Raw genomic sequence first — 15642 nt, 5'->3', positions numbered from 1 at the left:
ACCTGGGTCCTGTGATTAGTAAACAGGTATTTCCGCGCACAAACGTCTGCTACAGGTCGTGACTACTGCTGAACTTACATGTGTAACAATTACGTTTAGTTTTGCATTTTTGTCGGTTGTTTAATATGTATACCTTATTGCTAAATTTTGATGTGGATAGGCAAAAGAACGGATATGACGCTTGATTCAGTTTGGTGTAGATGATGGTGCTAAATTGCTGCTTGACGGAAGAGATATTGTGGTATTTTCCAATTCTCCATATTTACTGCTATTGCAACATACTCAACCCTTAAATATTGTACTACCCTCCACATTCTTACGAAATAGTAATCATCAAGAACCGCAGAAATATTTTGATCTGTTTTTGCTGGACTGATATTGTTGACTTAATATTTTTTTATGTAATCTTGAAAACAATGCAAAGATCGACTGGTCCGAGAAGTTTATACTATACATTTTCTTTTATAACAAACAAGTTCCAGGATACGAGAAAGGGAATTTTATCGGTCCTACAATTTTATATGGTGTTACCCCAGACATGGAGTGCTACAAGGTATTTTCTAGCATCCATAATAAATAGAACAATTCTTGGGTTCACCCCCTAGGGGATGAATCTATTCATTCACCCCCTTTTTTATGACCAATTAGAATTTGACATGTCATCTATTTAAAGAATAAATAAATTAAATCATTTAAAAGATAAAAATTGAATTAATTATAGGACCCACTAATTTTCTTTCACGTGTCTCTCTAAATCCAGGAGAAAAAAAAAAAAAAATTTACCCTAAATATGAATTGATATATAAATCATTAACCCTAACCTTAATCTCTATTCTTCTTTTTCTCACATATTATCAAAAAAGTTTAGTTTCATTGGAGGAAGAAGATTATTGCTTCCACACAATTTGACTGTAAGTCAAAATACTTGTTTATATGTGCATCAAACTTTCTTTGTATCATTTAATTTTTATCAATTGACGAATTTTTTGTAGAGCCATGCCTATGTGATAGATTTAAAAGCACTTACAAGCATCAATTTTTTATAAAATTTGCAGAGCCATATTTATTAGATATTTAATGTTGACTTATGTTTATAAGTAATGATGATGCTTGTTACGTTTTCTTTTCTCTTGATCTTAAAGTCCCATCATTAACACAAAACTAAATTGTGTTTCTTCTTAAAATTGATCTTTGTGTTTATATTTTCTCATACGATTGTTTTTTTTCACTACATTAATTCTTTTCTTCTTCGTAATACTATTGAATATGAAGTGAAAAATTGTTTGTCTTTTCTAAACATGTCAGTAAGTGATTTTTTATGCTTTTTGTTTGTCTTATTATATTGATTAGTGTAGATTATAATGGAGAGTAGTAAAAAATCGTCTGAGCGTCAATCTGAGGAAAAATATGATTCAGTAAGTGAAGAAGAAACTTTAGTTAGTGAATTCGAAGAAGAAGAAGATGACATAGCCAATAAAGAGGATTATGTTAAAACTGAAGAGAAAAGAGATGATCTGTGTATTGGAATGGAGTTTAGTTCTGATGAAACTGCACATAAAGCTTACAAAAAATTTGCAGGTGAACATGGTTTCAATGTAAGAAAACAACAAAGGAAGAAAAAAAATGATAAAGTAGTAAGGCTTCAATATGTTTGCTCAAAAGAGGGGTTTAGAAAAGAACCTAAGATCAAGACATGTTATTCACAACCAATTACACGGTGTGACTGTAAAGCTCATATGACTTGCTTCCTTCAGAAGACGGGAAAATATAAGATTGTGTCTTTCAGCCAAGATCATAATCATGATTTAGTGAAGACGCCTATGAAGCATTTGATGAAGGGAAACCGGACGTTCTCTCTCGCTCAAACACAACATGCTGATGATGCCGAGATGCCAGGAATTTCAGCAAAAGCAACAGTTGAAATGATGAGTAGAGAAGTTGGGGGGCGAGAAAATCTAGGTTTTTTGGAGAAAGACTATCGGAATTATATTTACAGAAAGCGAATGGAAAAAATGGTAAAAGGAGATGCTGGAGCAGTTTTGGAATACTTTCAGAAAAAAAAGAGGATAATTCATCTTTTTTTTATTCATTGCAACTTGATGAAGACGATATGATCACGAATATCTTCTGTGTAGATGATCGGTCTATACGTGATTATAATCTTTTTGGAGATGTCGTCTGCTTTGACACAACTTATAAGACCAATGAATATGATAGACCATTTGCTCCATTTGTAGGGGTCAATCATCATAAGCAAACTGTAGTGTTTGGTGCTGCTCTCTTATATGATGAAACCATTGAGTCATATAGGTGGCTTTTTGAGACTTTTCTTGGAGCAATGTCTGGAAAACAACCAAAAACTATTCTTACTGACCAATCTGCAGCAATGGCGAACGCAATAGTGAAGGTGTTCCCTGAAACAAAACATAGGTTGTGTGTTTGGCACATTTACCAAAATGCTGCAAAGAAGTTGAGTCATGTATTTCATGGGTCAGGACAATTTGCCACAGACTTTGGAAAGTGTGTATATGACAATGAGGAAGAAGAAGATTGGTTATTGGCATGGAGTAATATGCTCAAGAAGCATAATTTGATAGAGAATAAATGGTTAAAGAATGTGTTTGAGGTGAAAGAAAAATGGGCAATGGTATATGGACGTCATACTTTTACGGCAGATATGGTGAGAACACAGCGTAGTGAAAGTATGAATAATATTTTGAAAAGATACTTGAAGAGTAGTTATGACTTGTTGTCCTTCTTTGAACATTATGAGAGAGTGTTGGATGATCGGAGATATAATGAGTTAACTGCTTACTTCAAAATGATGCATACCTCTTCGGTATTATCTGCTACTGTAGAGATGTTGCAACATGCAGAGGAAGTATATACACCCGAAGTTTGTAAGTTGTTTCAGAAGCAATATACAGCTATCGGTGATTATGTTGCCAAAAAAATCAGTAAGTCTGAGATAGTATATGAGTACAAAGTATCTTATCGTGGTGGACCGCGAGAGCATTTGGTTAATTATGATGCTGAAAACCAAACGATACAGTGTAGTTGCATGAAGTATTTATTTGCTGGGATCTTATGTCAGCATGCATTGAAAGTATTGGATAAGAAGGATGTTAGGAGAATTCCATCTAGCTACATCTTAAATCGATGGAGTAGAGAGGCAAAATCACGAAGCATATCTTCTTATCGTTCAGAGATATCTAATGGAACAGTAACACAATCGATTGGAAAGCGTTATAGTCATTTATGTCGTAATTTCCGTGAGATTGCATCTCTTGCTGCTGAACATGTAGAATTGACGATGTGTGCGAATGAAGCTGCAAGCCAGTTGCTTAAAAAATTGGAGGAAAAGAAGAAAGAACTTGTGAAAGCTAATGCATGGATGCTCCCAACTTCAAATGTTGAACATGGGGAAAGAGAAGAAGAGGACGAAGTTCTAAATGCACGTGGAATTAAAAGAAAAACTACTGTTGGAAGACCAAAGAACAAACCAGTCGGACCCCATGGTCGATACTTGAATGTTCTTGAAACGAAAAAACGTGGTACATCAAAGAGAAAATTATCATTCCAGATATTTAAAAAATAATTTTTTTTCGTTTATGTCCAATTTCCACCGAAATGTGACTTTTTTTCTTTTTTTTTTTTTGTTTTTTGAGCAAAACACCGAAATGTGACTTTGTCAACATATTTATGTATATTAATTAGAAGACAATCGATAAATGTTTCAGGATTCAACATTTGCTTCCGATATCCAGTTATCTGTAGCTAGTGAAAATCCGACTTTACAGACGAGACCATTTTCTTCACAAGTGCATCAGGTAAATAATTTATTCTTACTAATTTTATTTGACTTTTCAGTGGCTTCGTCCATATATGAATGTATATTAATTAGAAGATAAAATCGATAAATGCTGCAGGATTCAACATTTGCTTCCGATATCCAGTTATCTGTAGCGAGTGAAAATCCGACTTTACAGACGAGACCATTTTCCTCACAAGTGCATCAGGTAATTAATTTATTCTTACTAATTTTATTTGACTTTTCAGTCGTTTTGTCCATATACTGTATGTATGTATATTAATTAGAAGATAAAATCGATAAATGCTTCAGGATTCAACATTTGCTTCCGATATCCAGTTATTTGTAGCTAGTGAAAATCCAACTTTACAGACGAGATCATTTTTCTCACAAGTGCAACAGGTAAATAATTCATTCTTACTAATTTTATTTGACTTTTCAGTCACTTCGTCCACATATGTATGTATATTAATTAGATGATAAAATCGATAAATGCTTCAGGATTCAACGTTTGCTTTCAATATCCAGTTATCTGTAGCTAGTGAAAATCCAACTTTACAGACGAGATCATTTTTCTCACAAGTGCAACAGGTAAATAATTTATTCTTACTAATTTTATTTGACTTTTCAGTCGTTTTGTCCATATAGGTATGTATATTAATTAGAAGATAAAATTGCTCCAGGATTCAACTTTTGCTTCAGATATCTAGTTATTTGTAACTACCGGTAATCCGAATTTACAGACGAGACCATTTTCCTCAACTACCAGTAATCCGACTTTACAGACGAGACCATTTTCCTCACAAGTACAAGAGGTAAATAATTCATACTTATTAATTTATTTGATTTTTCAGTCAAATTTTTTATGATTTGAAATCTTATATTTTGTAGGAATTTGACAAAAGTTACAGAAATTTATTATAAAGCTCGATTATTTTGAAGGCAAAGGCGGAAAACATATGGAAGTACTTAAGCTTTACTATTAATTCTTTTGGTTATATGTTTTTTTTTTTTACCTTTTAGACCAAAAAAAAAAAGAAGAAAGATAATATTTTAAAAACAAAGTTGAAGGAAACTTGATAGAGAAACGTGAAAGAAATAATAGTGGGTTCTAAATTTATTGATTTAATTTATTTATTCTTTAAATAGATGACATGTCAAATTCTAATTGGTCATCAAAAAGGGGGTGAATGATTGGGTGAACCCAAGAATTGTTCAAATAAATAAAAACAAGTAAACACCCTTTTCTATCTCATAGATATCATCTTAATACTAATATAATTCTAACATATATTTCAGCATTCTACTATTTACTCTTTCAATAGGTATGGGAACGGTGCTGCAATTTTCAAGAAAGTTTCAGATGAACATAGAAGCAGGACATGTATGAAGAACTTTAGACCCTATACACTACACGCATTTGGTATGCAACTGATGACATGGTTGATCTCTTCTTTTTTTAGTGTTGTTAATGTTTTCTCAGATCGGTATTAATGTTCTAATCCCGGTTCCATTACCGTTCTTCTCCTTCACCGGGATTAAGGCCTCGTTCGCAGGAGATCTTAACTTCTATGGTAAAAAGTTTTGTCAAAACTAAACAGAACAAGTGGAACATTGTTGCAGGCAAAGTAGGAGTGGACTTTTTCACTCAGATCAAAACTGTTACACAACACAGTGGAAAGATATTTCAACTTCAGTATCTCTTGCAATGCCAACGTCTCAAAAGCAATAATGAGACCCCAACTTCAATTACTTTTTACTTTTGGATTTTCGAATCAGCTTCAAGCAGAACCCTTTGTTTCTTTTTTCAGCTGCCTAGTATTTTCTTAGGCTTTGTTCCTTTCTTCTTTTAATCACTTTGGGAATAAGAAAAAATAAAATCCCAAATCATATACTATATGAAAGTAGTTGAACTCTCTCCAGCTATGTGACACGTCAGCACACCAATCGATGCCACGTGTCCATGATTCTAGATTGGTCGAAACATCTTCCATTCCTTTGGTTGCTTCATCAGCCTCTTCGTCTTCTCCGTAATTTTGTTGTGATAGTCATTAGTCAATGCTGGTTCATATGCCTTGAATAAATTAATTAGCATACCTCAAGTTCAGCTGTAACATCACATATTTGTTTTCAAAGCATCTAAAACGTTTCTCCCAATATGATCTTCAAAACAAGTTTCTAGAATTCATTATGATCCATTATATTTTGGACGTCAACCAGGGGCAGAGCACATGGCTTCTTCGGCATGATTCCAGAAGTTTTTATGGCTTTCATTGTCTAACGAAGAAGAGGAAGAGCTCGTCAATCTTAGTTTGGAGGTAATGTTTAATCTCTGAATCTCGGCTATTCAACGTGTTTATTGTCTCGATGATTATTCAATCCCGATGAATCTTGATTTACTGTCTTGTTCGATTATTCAACGTCTTGCCTTAAAGCTCACACCCAAACGTTATCGCTTTCGAAATTTATTATAATCGTCGTCATCATCACTAAGTAGATAAATTTTGTTGAAGGGTTTTCGAGTGATGGGGTCTCTCATTCGTGAATGTGTTGGGTTTCAGCAATTTCCAGTGGCTACCCAGGAAAAGCTGATTGAATATTTCGGTGTTTTTTTGGTAAACAAAGGCATGTTGTTCCTATTTCTTTGGTGCTTAAGTCGGTTTCTCGGATTCTCCGTTGTGATTAGGAGATAATGGGTTTTTGTAATTGCAGAATATGAACTCAATGGCAGTTGTTGTTCTGGGTGAAGGCGGTGTCGGAACATCACCCACTCTCTTATCGGCGGACAAGTCGTCCGTGTCAGTCCTTTCCAGGTACGTAATTTAGTTTTCCTAAAACTTGCTGAAGTTTTATATTTAAGTGTGTGTGTGTGTGTGTCTGTTTTTACGATAGTTGTTGTGTTCTTTGGATTTTGGGCAGGTTTCTTGTGAACAGAACCATAGATGTCTTGCTCTATGTTGATCGTTTGGATGTGTAAAGAGTCCATGAGCTAGATAAGCAAGTTGTTAAAGCAATCACCCAAACCTTTGAAAATGTTATATAGTGCAAAACCTTGCTTGTTCTGACTGCTCAATTTTTCCCTCCGGATGAACTTTCCTACGAAAATTTTTCCACCAAGAGATCAGAATATCAGATTCTCACCTCAAAACTATCTGTGCTGGTTCGAAGATGTGAAAACAAGAATTTGAGGTAGGGTTATATACATATATCAGTCTAAGAAAATTGTTTTTCCAATGTATGTTTGGTTCATTGTAGCAAGAATCAGTTTCATTCTTCTACTGGCTTGTAGGAATCTGGCAATCACGGCAGTCTATGTAGAGAACATTTGAAGATTCAGCAAGAACTATAAGGATGAAAAGCTTTGGGTTTTAAAAGTTACCTACCTACTCTTTTGTCTTAGGCTCCTTCCGAATGGTGAAGTGTGGATCCCGAACTTGGTTAATCAATAACTGATTAGCAACAAACCAGAGGGAAGCAATTCATGTAAACAAGAAGATGGTAGATGGATCTTACTCTGATGATTAAGGAAAGAAACTCATCCTTCTTATCATCGACGCTCAGGTAAGAAAGAAACACAGTTTGATTTACTGTGGCCAGACAGTAAATAATCATCTTAGGTTATTTCCTTGATTATGCAAGCAAACTTTTTCTCTGATTTGATTGCATATCTAACAAGAAAGAACTTGGAACAATTTGATTTTGGTGACGAATCTGATTTTGCTCAATATACTTTGTTGTTGCTTGAGTAGTTTTGAAGACCTATACGTCATGATATTGTAGTTTTGCTATATTTGGCTTCAAAATTTTACGGAGGATTACTACTCAATAGCTATATGAGGATCATAACGTTTAAGTTCCTGATTCTCCCGAGGAGAGAATTTGCTTCATTAAGAAAAGATGGATTCACATGCATATCTACTCAGTAAAGTGGGTCAGATGATGAGGTTACATTCACCAATGCATCTTGAAATAGTCTGTTTTGGTGACATTATTTTCCTATTGAGGAGTTGTACTTATGTTTTTTATAATTTGTCCTAACTCCTAACTAACTAATTGATCGTTATGAACATTATGGTGCTCTATTTAGAAGAAGAAATTTTATTACCAATGGGTCGGTAACTTGATTGGTGAGCATAATAAAAAATGAAGTAAAAAGATGATTTTTATGCAAAAGAAATAAATGAATATGCAGATTAATTAAGTATATCTAAGCTAAGAAAACAAGTAATTTGAAAAATGTTTCGGGCGCTATCTTTATTACTAATATTAACTTGTGACAGTAACTTAACTAAACTATCCAAGAACATTAAGTTGAATATGCTTAGATTGAACATGCAAGATATTTTTAATAACGACGGTGTGAGATAATATATTTTGTGTAAAAAAAAATCGAAACTTTCATCGTCTCACAATCTAAGCATATGACAAAAACAAAACAAAAAAAATAAAATAAGAATTGAATCAAAGAGCTCAGACTCTTGAACAACAACAAAAAAGAACTCAAGGTCATTGGTTTTTCATATGCACTAATATAGCTGGACTTTTTAAAGACAGTTACAAGTTATATTTACATTCAAAAAATGATGCATTTAACTATACTTTATATAAAACGACATTATATAAAATAGTTAAACACAAGCCCGCACGTAGTGCGGGTATTCATCTAGTTTTCCTAATTTGTCAAATAGAACTCCTAAATTTACATTTGTTGAGTCGTAAACTCATAAAAGTCAAAGTGAATGAAACTTATATACTAAGTTATTGTGTTTCTTCATTCCCAATTAAAACCCAAAAATCCCTAAATTCAATATACTCGGATTAAGAAAATTTGAGTTTTCTTTTGATTGTTTTTATCTAAATATCATCTAAACAACTCAATATACATGGACCATGACCAAACAAAACATACTCGGATTAATAAAAACAGATATATCAACTTTAGCTTTTGGGAACCGGTTGCGGTTCTAGTTCTTATACCCAATCATACACACGAAATCTAATAATATTTGACACCAAAAACACTAACCAACCCTTGGCCTTCGATATAAAGTAGTATCATATTTAGTGGAAACTAGTTCCAAAAAATTCACTAGTTTAAAATGTTTCTAGATTCAATAGCATTTATCCCATGCATAAACGTTATATGTATTTTTTGAACTTTAAGATGTTGTAGACTCATCAAAGTCAAAGTTAGCAATTAATCTTTAATTTATTGTGTTTCTTCTTTTCCAATTTACACGAACTATGACCCCAAAAAAACTTAAACCTCTCTCGTCTTCCACTATAAAATTAAACTAGTTCCAAGAAAAAAGAAACTTGTTTCCAACCATATTAGATTTACTATTAGCATTTAGTATGATTTATCACATATGCATTTACCTTTAACCTTTTCTATAAATTTTCTAAAGTGTCTTTCACGTGAATCACAAATCTCTTTGTTTTTCATCTCTCTAACTCTCTTTCAAAAAATGGCGTCCACAAATGTTGAATTCACTTGCTATGTTGGCAATTTGGAGTCAGACACAGAAGAAAATGATCTTAAGAATGCATTTTCTCAGTTTGGCGACGTTATAGCTTCTAAGGTTCGATTTTCTTGTTTGACAAAAACAAAAAAAAAAAAAAAAGGTTCGATTTTCTTTTCACTTTTCCCGCATTGGTATTGTATTTTTATTCATTTATAATTTGGTTATCTTTGATTCACAGGTCATTCGCGAAAGAGATTACGAAAGTGATTATGAGTATTATGATTCTGAAGACGACTATGAATGTGAGAGTTCAGTCTACATGACAACGAGGAAGGTATATGGATTTGTTACTTTTAAAGATGAGAAATCAATGAAGGATGCCGTTAAGGGAATGAACGGTAAGAAGCTCGGGTTAAAGACCATTAATGTTCAAGAGTCTCACTCATCTCGCAGGAGTCGTCGTCATCATGATGGTGGACGTGTTGGTTCGAAAAGGACTTAGAAGATCAAAATGGTTACATAAGAAATAAGGTTTAAGTCTTTGTAACCATTATCTTTAGTATTGATCAACATTTCTAGAAGGTGGTGCTTTGAATAAAGTAGTTATAATTTGAGAAGTTATCAATAAAATCTCTCTTTTTTTAATTACATTAAACAATATTGACATGTTTAAAATGAATAGTAAATTTTGAAATATACTTGTAACCATAATAATCATTAATTGATAAGTATCACTTGCGATACGGAAGCATAAAAAATAAAAATTAACTCACATGTGTTATGAATATTGGGTATTATGTGGATGTCCATTATATGCCCATTAGGATATTCTAGAAGATTCTAGATTATTTGTATTCCAAACTAAAACTCTAGCTATGTATCTCTATATATATGTACTACTTCCTCCGTTTCGTTTTAGTTGTCGTTTAAGGTTTTTTTCACACAAATTAAGAAAGCATTAAATTTTTTGTTTTACTCTTATTAATATATTTTATAAAAAAAATTTCATTGGCCAAAACATTAAAACTGTAGGGATAAAACTGGAATTTTCACCAAACATTTGCATTGAAAACCTAAAACGACAACTATTATGAAACAAAATTTAAATCCTAAAACGACAACTAAACTGAAACGGAGGGAGTATGACTCAATTCCCGAGTCTTTCTAAAAACAGTCCTAGGTTTCAAATGAACCAAATCTCACCCACTTTCTCTTACCAAATATGGTATCTCTTGCATTATTGTTGCCGGATCTTTGCTCCGTTTTCCTTTTCCGGGAACTTCTTCTTAGTGACGATTTTCTGTATGTGTCTATCAACTCCAGCTCTGTTCTCTTACTGTTCTCAAATCCCTTAGCATCTCTTTCCCTCTGCTGTTAAGATGTCTCTGGTCTTAAACCAAGCTGCTAAAGCTCCTGCTCCCCCTCTTCCAAGCATCTCCGATTACATCTTGGTTTCATGTCTTTGAAAGTGAAGACAGAGTCATATCTCCCCTGAAGGCCTTCCTGCAAAAGCAGAGAAATTTCGTTTTTTACATCTTCTCTAGCTCTAAGCTAAGCTCTTTTAGTTTAAACTTGTGCTATACTCAAGCTTCCCCATGACAAAGAGAGTTAGACCAAGTTGGTACAGAGAATCTCCTCCAAAGGTGGATAACTCGGCGGTGCTAGCTCGCCTCCATCTCAGCTTAGTAGGGCGTATGTTCCACCAAGGAGGACGCAGCATTGAAGCTTTTGTCTCTCTTCTCCCCAAGGAGCATATTTGGAATGTTGAAGGAAGAGTCCGCGAAGTTTCTTTTGGTGGCTCTCGATTCTAATTTTTCTTTGAATCTGAAGCAGATCTACATAAGATCTTCAACAAACGTCCTTACCATTACAAAAAATGGTCTTTTGCTCTTGAGAGATGGGAACCTAACTCAGGAAATGCCTTCCCAGACTCAATGACTTTCTGGGCTAGAACTGAAGGCATCCCACCAGAATTTTGGGAAGAGCAAATCCTTACAAATTTTGAAAACTCTTTTGGTGTGGTTCGCAGAGTGGACACTAACAAAGAATTCAAGTCTCTGTTAAAACAGATGCTCCTCTTCGCTTTAACAAGAATGCTCAGATTCCAACTGGAGAAACCGAATATAAGTATTCAAATTTCGATGCATATTAAGTAAATAATCCTAATCTTCAAATTTGTTTCCCTTATCTTGTTATTTTTTTTTCTTTTTATAATATGTTTTTACACTACCATTTATCTTCATATTCGATGTGGAATTTTTTACACCATACTATTTTTTTTTAATAGGTTGAATAATTTATACTCGGTTTAAAAACTGTTAATCATGGCATATGCAGAAAATAAATATTTTTTTTATTATATGGATGATGTGATGATTTTTTTTTCATAAAAATAGAATAAAAAAAGGTGAAGATAATGATTAATAAAAAATTAATAAGTAATATATAAAATATGATTTGTTCAATTTGATTGGTTATTAAACAGTTTTAAAATGATTACAGTATTTTTGTTTTAAAAGAAAAGTAAATTATAGAGATTAGTATTTTTACATTGTTATCCTTAATGACTATCGAGGGTGGGAACCAAAACTTATCTACATATATACGCACTGGCACAGGCGAAATTCTCTTTCTTGTTTTTATTGCGAGAAACTAACTTTATATTCTATATAAGATGCCATCTGGTTATTCAAATGCTAATTTGGGTTTGGAATGTCATGTTTGTATCGCTATGTCAATTTTTTCTTATATTAAGATATTTCTAATTACCTAAAAAAATAGTACATATTGTATTTACTTTGCCTGCCAGATTATCTTCGGTAACCCTAAACCAGTTAATTTGTTCTTTTGACCTTTTATTTGTAATGATACTTTGATGTAATTTTTTATAAAGGATAAAGATATATTTAAATATGTACTTCCATAATATTAGTAAGGGGATGACTATTCAACTAGATTTTTATTTCTTCTCATTTTGATTATTATTACATTTAAATTTATTTTAAAAATCTTTCTTATCATTTTGCTATTTTAAAGAAATCACCAAAAAAAAATTGCTTGGGACAATCAATATAAATATATAATGTTAGATAAAGTATGCCAATATGCACATGTTCTTAAGTACATTTACATATCGTAGTAAAAACAGATAAACTAACCGTTTTTTAGGGGTGTTCAATCTGGATTTCGGTTCGTTTTTTCGATTTTTAGAGTTTATAATAGTATCCAAATTAAAACCTAATCTAGAATAGATGGTTTGTTAGGACTTCGAATTCGGGTTTTAGTAAAATATATCTTTAATTTACAAAAAAACTATGGTTTTAGATCAATTTTGTTTTGTTCGGTTCAGTTCGAATTCAATTTTGATTTACTAGATATAGAAAAAAAAATCCATTCAATCCTTATTAAAATATGGTTTAGTTTTCGGATTGGGTATTTAGGTTAGGTTTATCAGTATTTTCCAACCAAAACTCTATTAAACCGTATTATTATTATTTAGTTAAGGGGTTAGAAAAATAACTATTCAAAAAAATTAGAGTTTAATTTAAAATATTTTTAAAACAAAATCAATAAAGAAAATATCGTACGGTCCAAAATCCTCGTGCGTGATTCTAGACAGATGTACCAACAAAAAAAGAAACAGCAGTAAATAGACCGTTCATTTTACATCCGCTCCCATCCACCAATCACCAATTTTTTTAATTATTTATTTCTCTCTTCGTAGATATTTTCACCGCCAAAACATCACAAAAACATTACACAAATATCCCTATTTTCTCTCAAAAATTACAACTAAACCACGTAATTATCAACCTACCATAGGGGTATAAAAGTAACTTCAACAAAAATAAAGATTTTATACCAAAATAAAAAAAAAGATCTTCCTCAATAATAGTGACAGAAGAAGAGTGAAGCTCCCTTCTCAGAGAACAACAATGGCGACAATGGCAGCAATTGGAGCGTTAAAGTTTCCTTCTTCTTCTACTTCTTCCTCTTCTTCAAATCTCACTCGCAGATCATCATCATCTCTTCGTAAACCTCTCTCCTTCTCTTCCTCTTCTCTTACCGGAGAAAAACTTTCCACGCCGGAGAAAACCATCTCCAATCACCACCGTCGTCGTCAAAGTAAGAGAACACCATCAATCATCTCTCCTAAAGCAGTTTCAGATTCACAAAACTCACAAACTTGCCTTGATCCTGACGCTAGCAGAGTAAGTTATTATCTCTTTCAATTTTAACCAGAGATCCGAAATTTTCGGAGTTAGGGTTTTATAATTTTCGAAATTGCAGAGTGTGTTGGGGATAATATTGGGAGGAGGAGCTGGAACAAGATTGTATCCATTGACGAAGAAGAGAGCTAAACCAGCTGTTCCTTTAGGCGCGAATTATCGATTAATCGATATTCCAGTGAGCAATTGCTTGAACAGTAATATATCGAAGATCTATGTGCTTACACAGTTTAACTCTGCTTCTTTGAATCGTCATCTTTCTCGTGCTTATGCTAGTAACATGGGTGGTTATAAGAATGAAGGTTTTGTTGAGGTTCTTGCTGCTCAACAAAGTCCAGAGAATCCAAATTGGTTTCAGGGTACTGCTGATGCAGTGAGGCAGTATTTGTGGTTGTTTGAAGAACACAATGTGTTGGAGTTTTTGGTACTTGCAGGGGATCATTTGTACCGTATGGATTACGAGAAATTTATACAAGCGCATCGCGAGACTGATGCGGATATTACGGTTGCTGCGCTTCCTATGGATGAGAAACGTGCTACTGCTTTTGGATTAATGAAGATTGATGATGAAGGAAGGATTACTGAGTTTGCTGAGAAACCACAGGGAGAGCAATTGAAAGCTATGAAAGTAAGTTTAGTTTTCGCTAGTTTATATGGTCATGAATATTGTTGGTGATGGTGGTCTTGTATTTTTTGTTAGGTTGATACTACAATCTTAGGTCTTGATGATGAGAGAGCGAAAGAAATGCCTTTTATTGCTAGTATGGGAATTTATGTTGTCAGTAAAAATGTGATGTTGGACTTGCTCCGGGAGCAGTTTCCTGGAGCTAATGATTTCGGGAGTGAAGTTATCCCCGGTGCTACCGCTCTTGGGCTGAGAGTATGTGATCGCTCTATACTCGTGTTCTTGGTTGAATATTTAGTGTTTCGAGTTTAACATCGGTTTTTTTCCACTTATTCAGGTGCAAGCTTATCTGTATGATGGGTACTGGGAAGATATTGGTACCATTGAGGCATTTTACAATGCGAATCTTGGAATAACCAAGAAACCCGTACCGGATTTCAGGTACTCATTTGATCTTTTGTGATATAAGTTGTGGTTTTAAGAGGTAGAAACACAACCAATCTTCATAATCTTTTGCAGTTTTTATGACCGATCAGCACCAATCTACACACAGCCTCGATACTTACCTCCATCAAAGATGCTTGATGCTGATGTTACGGATAGTGTGATAGGTGAAGGTTGCGTTATTAAGGTAATACCGCTTTGCTAAATTACTCTTTCAGATCTTGAAATAGATTCCTGGACTAACTGCTTTTCTTCCGGTTACTTCCTCTCTGTGTTTAATTCAAGAACTGCAAAATCCACCATTCCGTGATTGGTCTTCGGTCTTTAATATCGGAGGGTGCAATCATAGAAGACACCTTGTTGATGGGTGCAGACTACTACGAGGTATGCTACAGTTTCAAAACAATTCACTTCATTTCATTTGATCAGGACCTTTTTTGTATAATTTTCTAAAAAATGGCCATTACGTGCTTAATGATCCCGCGCTTCAGACTGACGCTGATAGGACACTCCTGGCTGCAAAGGGAAGCATTCCGATTGGCATTGGCAGAGACTCCCACATCAAAAGAGCTATCATTGACAAGAATGCTCGTATTGGGGATAATGTCAAGGTCATTTACATTTTAGTACATAATTTTACACTCTGTTTCCTCTGTTCCAAAGTGACTCTATTAACATCCTTTGGTCTGTGCATTAATTCAGATCATTAACACGGACAACGTGCAAGAAGCGGCAAGAGAGACAGATGGATACTTCATCAAGAGCGGCATCGTTACAGTGATCAAGGATGCTCTGATTCCTAGCGGAACCGTTATCTAAGAGACCCTTTATCATCTTAAACAATATGGTTTTGAGACCTTGTGTTACCTCCAGTGATGCTATATGTAATGTATCCGAGGTCAGGGCCAATGCATCCCCTGCTTCTCCTTAAATAAACTCTACTTCATATTCTAGTTTTCTCATAACCAATTGGCGATATATGCGTATCGAATATCAATTTACATCCAAAACTGACATGTACGTAGAGCAGCAACGTCGTGTACGTGAAATTCGCGATATCTTAACATA

At 33.9% G+C, this 15642-nt stretch overlaps 3 protein-coding genes and 2 long non-coding RNA genes across 6 annotated transcripts; all 5 read left to right on the top strand.

Annotated features, from left to right (window-relative positions):
• Nucleotides 1-1361: 1361 nt before the first annotated feature.
• Nucleotides 1362-3598, top strand: LOC110230093 (protein FAR1-RELATED SEQUENCE 5-like). The gene is made up of 3 exons (XM_021032081.1): nt 1362-1595; nt 1755-1959; nt 2136-3598. Exons 1-3 carry the CDS (start codon nt 1362-1364, stop codon nt 3596-3598), a joined length of 1902 nt encoding a protein of 633 aa, XP_020887740.1.
• A 104-nt stretch (nt 3599-3702) lies between these two features.
• On the top strand, nt 3703-4829 carry LOC110229774. 2 transcript variants are annotated; one of them, XR_002333171.1, is made up of 5 exons: nt 3703-3830; nt 3930-4019; nt 4124-4402; nt 4495-4626; nt 4703-4829. It is a non-coding gene; the product is annotated as an uncharacterized LOC110229774 (long non-coding RNA). The 2 variants fall into 2 exon arrangements; XR_002333170.1 differs by having other exon boundaries at nt 3703-4019.
• A 1495-nt stretch (nt 4830-6324) lies between these two features.
• LOC9321807 lies at nt 6325-8387 on the top strand. Its single transcript, XR_002333406.1, has 3 exons — nt 6325-6624; nt 6731-7000; nt 7101-8387. It is a non-coding gene; the product is annotated as an uncharacterized LOC9321807 (long non-coding RNA).
• Nucleotides 8388-9233: 846 nt separating this feature from the next.
• Nucleotides 9234-9924, top strand: LOC9321806 (glycine-rich RNA-binding protein GRP2A). The gene is made up of 2 exons (XM_021033132.1): nt 9234-9393; nt 9437-9924. The coding sequence occupies exons 1-2, from the start codon at nt 9280-9282 to the stop codon at nt 9776-9778; spliced, it is 456 nt and encodes a 151-aa protein (XP_020888791.1). The 5' UTR covers nt 9234-9279; the 3' UTR covers nt 9779-9924.
• A 3249-nt stretch (nt 9925-13173) lies between these two features.
• On the top strand, nt 13174-15552 carry LOC9321805 (glucose-1-phosphate adenylyltransferase small subunit, chloroplastic). The gene is made up of 8 exons (XM_002885693.2): nt 13174-13487; nt 13567-14133; nt 14206-14385; nt 14468-14571; nt 14650-14761; nt 14860-14958; nt 15066-15185; nt 15277-15552. The coding sequence occupies exons 1-8, from the start codon at nt 13212-13214 to the stop codon at nt 15391-15393; spliced, it is 1575 nt and encodes a 524-aa protein (XP_002885739.1). The 5' UTR covers nt 13174-13211; the 3' UTR covers nt 15394-15552.
• The last annotated feature ends 90 nt before the right edge of the window (nt 15553-15642 follow it).

This window comes from Arabidopsis lyrata, assembly GCF_000004255.2.
Source record: "Arabidopsis lyrata subsp. lyrata unplaced genomic scaffold ARALYscaffold_3, whole genome shotgun sequence".
In the NCBI taxonomy this organism is placed as follows: domain Eukaryota; kingdom Viridiplantae; phylum Streptophyta; class Magnoliopsida; order Brassicales; family Brassicaceae; genus Arabidopsis; species Arabidopsis lyrata.
Note: the sequence above shows the minus strand (reverse complement) of the source record. Positions and strands in the feature narration are given on the sequence as shown.